Source organism: Montipora capricornis, chromosome 5 (genome assembly GCF_036669925.1).
Source record: "Montipora capricornis isolate CH-2021 chromosome 5, ASM3666992v2, whole genome shotgun sequence".
Classification (NCBI taxonomy): domain Eukaryota; kingdom Metazoa; phylum Cnidaria; class Anthozoa; order Scleractinia; family Acroporidae; genus Montipora; species Montipora capricornis.
Genome location: NC_090887.1, coordinates 22645954 through 22648453, shown reverse-complemented (window position 1 = coordinate 22648453; position 2500 = coordinate 22645954). Strand labels below are relative to the sequence as shown.

The 2500-nt window shown below is 40.8% G+C and overlaps 1 protein-coding gene across 2 annotated transcripts in view; it reads right to left on the bottom strand.

Annotated features, from left to right (window-relative positions):
* The window catches only part of LOC138049945 (CREB-binding protein-like), a 26770-nt gene that overhangs the window by 6538 nt on the left and 17732 nt on the right, over nt 1-2500 (bottom strand). The window contains exons 17-19 of one of the 2 annotated variants that reach the window (XM_068896429.1): nt 990-1155; nt 624-797; nt 49-63 (exon numbers count right to left, since the gene is read on the bottom strand). In XM_068896429.1, coding sequence (XP_068752530.1) covers nt 49-63; nt 624-797; nt 990-1155 — 355 coding nt within the window. The remainder of the gene's footprint in view (nt 1-48; nt 64-623; nt 798-989; nt 1156-2500) is intronic. The other variant, XM_068896431.1, reaches the window with a different exon arrangement.

The following is a 2500-nucleotide window of genomic DNA, read 5'->3' as shown; positions in this document are numbered from 1 at the left end:
TTTAGGGGTATTGAATGGTCCCTTAAAAATTTCAAGTGCTTGACTTACCTTTTCCTTTAGACACTGTGGAAAAAAGATTGAGCCTTTATTACGTGTCTGCGGTTTTACCCAATGCACGTGACGGACATTCCACATGAAATAGAATGGTAAACCTATACTAGGCTCGCGCCGACTACCGGGTAACTAGTACTTCACTGCTCTCTGAACGCTATCACATCGGAAATTATATGATTCACACAACTTCAAACTCGTAATAATATGTGGGTTCAATTTAACCACGTGCAATGTGCTGATTTCTTGTAAACTAACAAAGCTTGTAATACAAATGAAACTTCTGTTTTGTCGGAAGTGTTATTTGGAACAGAATGGAAAAAGAAGTACCTCAACTCCTCGATATTTCAACGGCAAAAAACTTGACTATTAACAGCGCGCTAGCAATTTTGTATTCATGTCTCCGTCGTTACAATACTCGTATCTACCCATGTGCATATCCATGGCTACTATCACAAATGAAAACCTCTGTATTCCTTGACCTCTTACTTCACTTCAATTTTACTCTTATCCTGAAAAAGACTTAAAAAGTCACCATAGTCTAATACCACGATGATGGAATGAATTCATACCTCTTTACTGGCAGTCTCAGCAGCTGCAGCTGCTGCTGCAGTTTTTCTCTCCTCCTCTTCCTGGTCAAGCTCTTTGATGCTGTCTTCCAATGCATTTGGCCAGAAATCTCCTTCAAAGTATGGCAATTCCTTCGCTGTTTTTAACCCATCGTCGTTGGCTTGCCTTAAAATATCCTAAAATACCAATGTACATGCCAAGTCATTTGATATGATTTAAGAAAGCCACGTTATACTGCACAATATGAAGTAAAGTTACATTCATTTTGTTCGAGTTATATATGCTGCGAATATTCACATTCCAAGTTACAGCTTTTCTGAGAGAGCTCTGCTGAACAAGTCTTTTAAGCCAGTGTACTGAGCAGTTACCTTGTATTCAATAACAACGCGATCCTTCACTGCCAAATCAAGCATCCTCTTGTACCAGTCAACAAGTCGCTTGTGTTTGGGTATTTTCTGCTCCATTGGATGGCAGTGAAAAATGTAGTCATCCCCTTCACTGGGTGGACAAGCCCAGATGTGAGCCATCTGATACCTACGCACATCAAAATAACCGCGTTAGGATGAATGAATAAACCAAGCATCAAAGCCAACCAGACTATCTATGAATTAACCTCCATAAAAGCAAGGCAAGTAAACAATCAAGGAACCTTTCATTTTCCCAGAAGTTATTAGTTTACAAGAAGATTTAAAGTGCCCCTGTGATCAAAACAATGCTTAACACCTGACTGGCACAATTTCGAGCTTTGATTTTTATCCAAAGGCCGTTTACTTGAGTGTAAGTTATGAGCAGGTTTGCAAAATTCGTGATACTTAAAATATTCTATCTGTAGATTGCTTGAGTACTCCTACATTGGACCCTTTTATTCTAAAGCAAATCAGCCCTTCTCAAACCAAGACATACGTGCAAGATCGTGATAGGGAGATGGCTGTGGTCCCAACGGGCCTCCCTAAATTCAACAGGACCCCTCTGCTCATTATAGGATGCCCTATCATCAGGCCGCCAAGTCTCCACGGAGGAAATTAACAGCATAGTCGAGCAAACATTGTGCTTGATTGGTTCAGCCAATCATCAAATGTCAGTTCTCCAAAGGAAGAAAGTTCTCGCTAACACTAATAAAGAGAAAACCAGTATGGCTGAACAGCCACTGCTTAATGCCAAACGTTTCCTTTTCGGAGAGGACTTCCCCTCCGTTGCTTCCAAACAAGCTGAACTCTCTCGTGGTCTAGCCAAAAACTTTTCACCTGTTTCAAAAACTTGGCAACCCTTTCAGAAACCCATTTTCAACAAGGATAGACATCGCCCCAAATCCTTGGGTGCCTTTGCTCAGTACCAAGCAAACCCGATCAAAAAACTTTCGGTCATTTCGTCCTCTCAAGGGACTCTCAAATCAACACTCAACCAATTCTTAGAAAGATGGATACGTATAACATCAGACCCAGAAATCTTAAAAGGTTGTGTCAGGATATCAAATCCCGTTCCATTCTCCTCCCTTTCAGTTACAGGTTCCATTAACAAAATGTTCAGATTTAACAGTTCCCCTCATAGATTCCGAGGTAAAAAATCTTCTTTCTCCGAGAGCAATAAAAACAACCCCATTCTCGACAGAGAATTTCTACAGTCGCCAGTTTTTAGTCCCAAAAAAGGAAGGAACTTATCGCCCAGTAATCGACCCAAGTCGTCTCAACAAGTTTGTGGAAAACTGTCATTTCCAAATGGAACAAATTTCCTGTCTCAAAACTCTCTTAAAAAGGGGGGAATTGATGACATGTATAGACCTCAAGGATGCCTATCTCTCTATTCACATACACGAGTCCTCCCAAAAGTACCTCTGTTTTCAGTGGAGAAACAGATCATTTGCCTTCCCAGGTCTACCTTT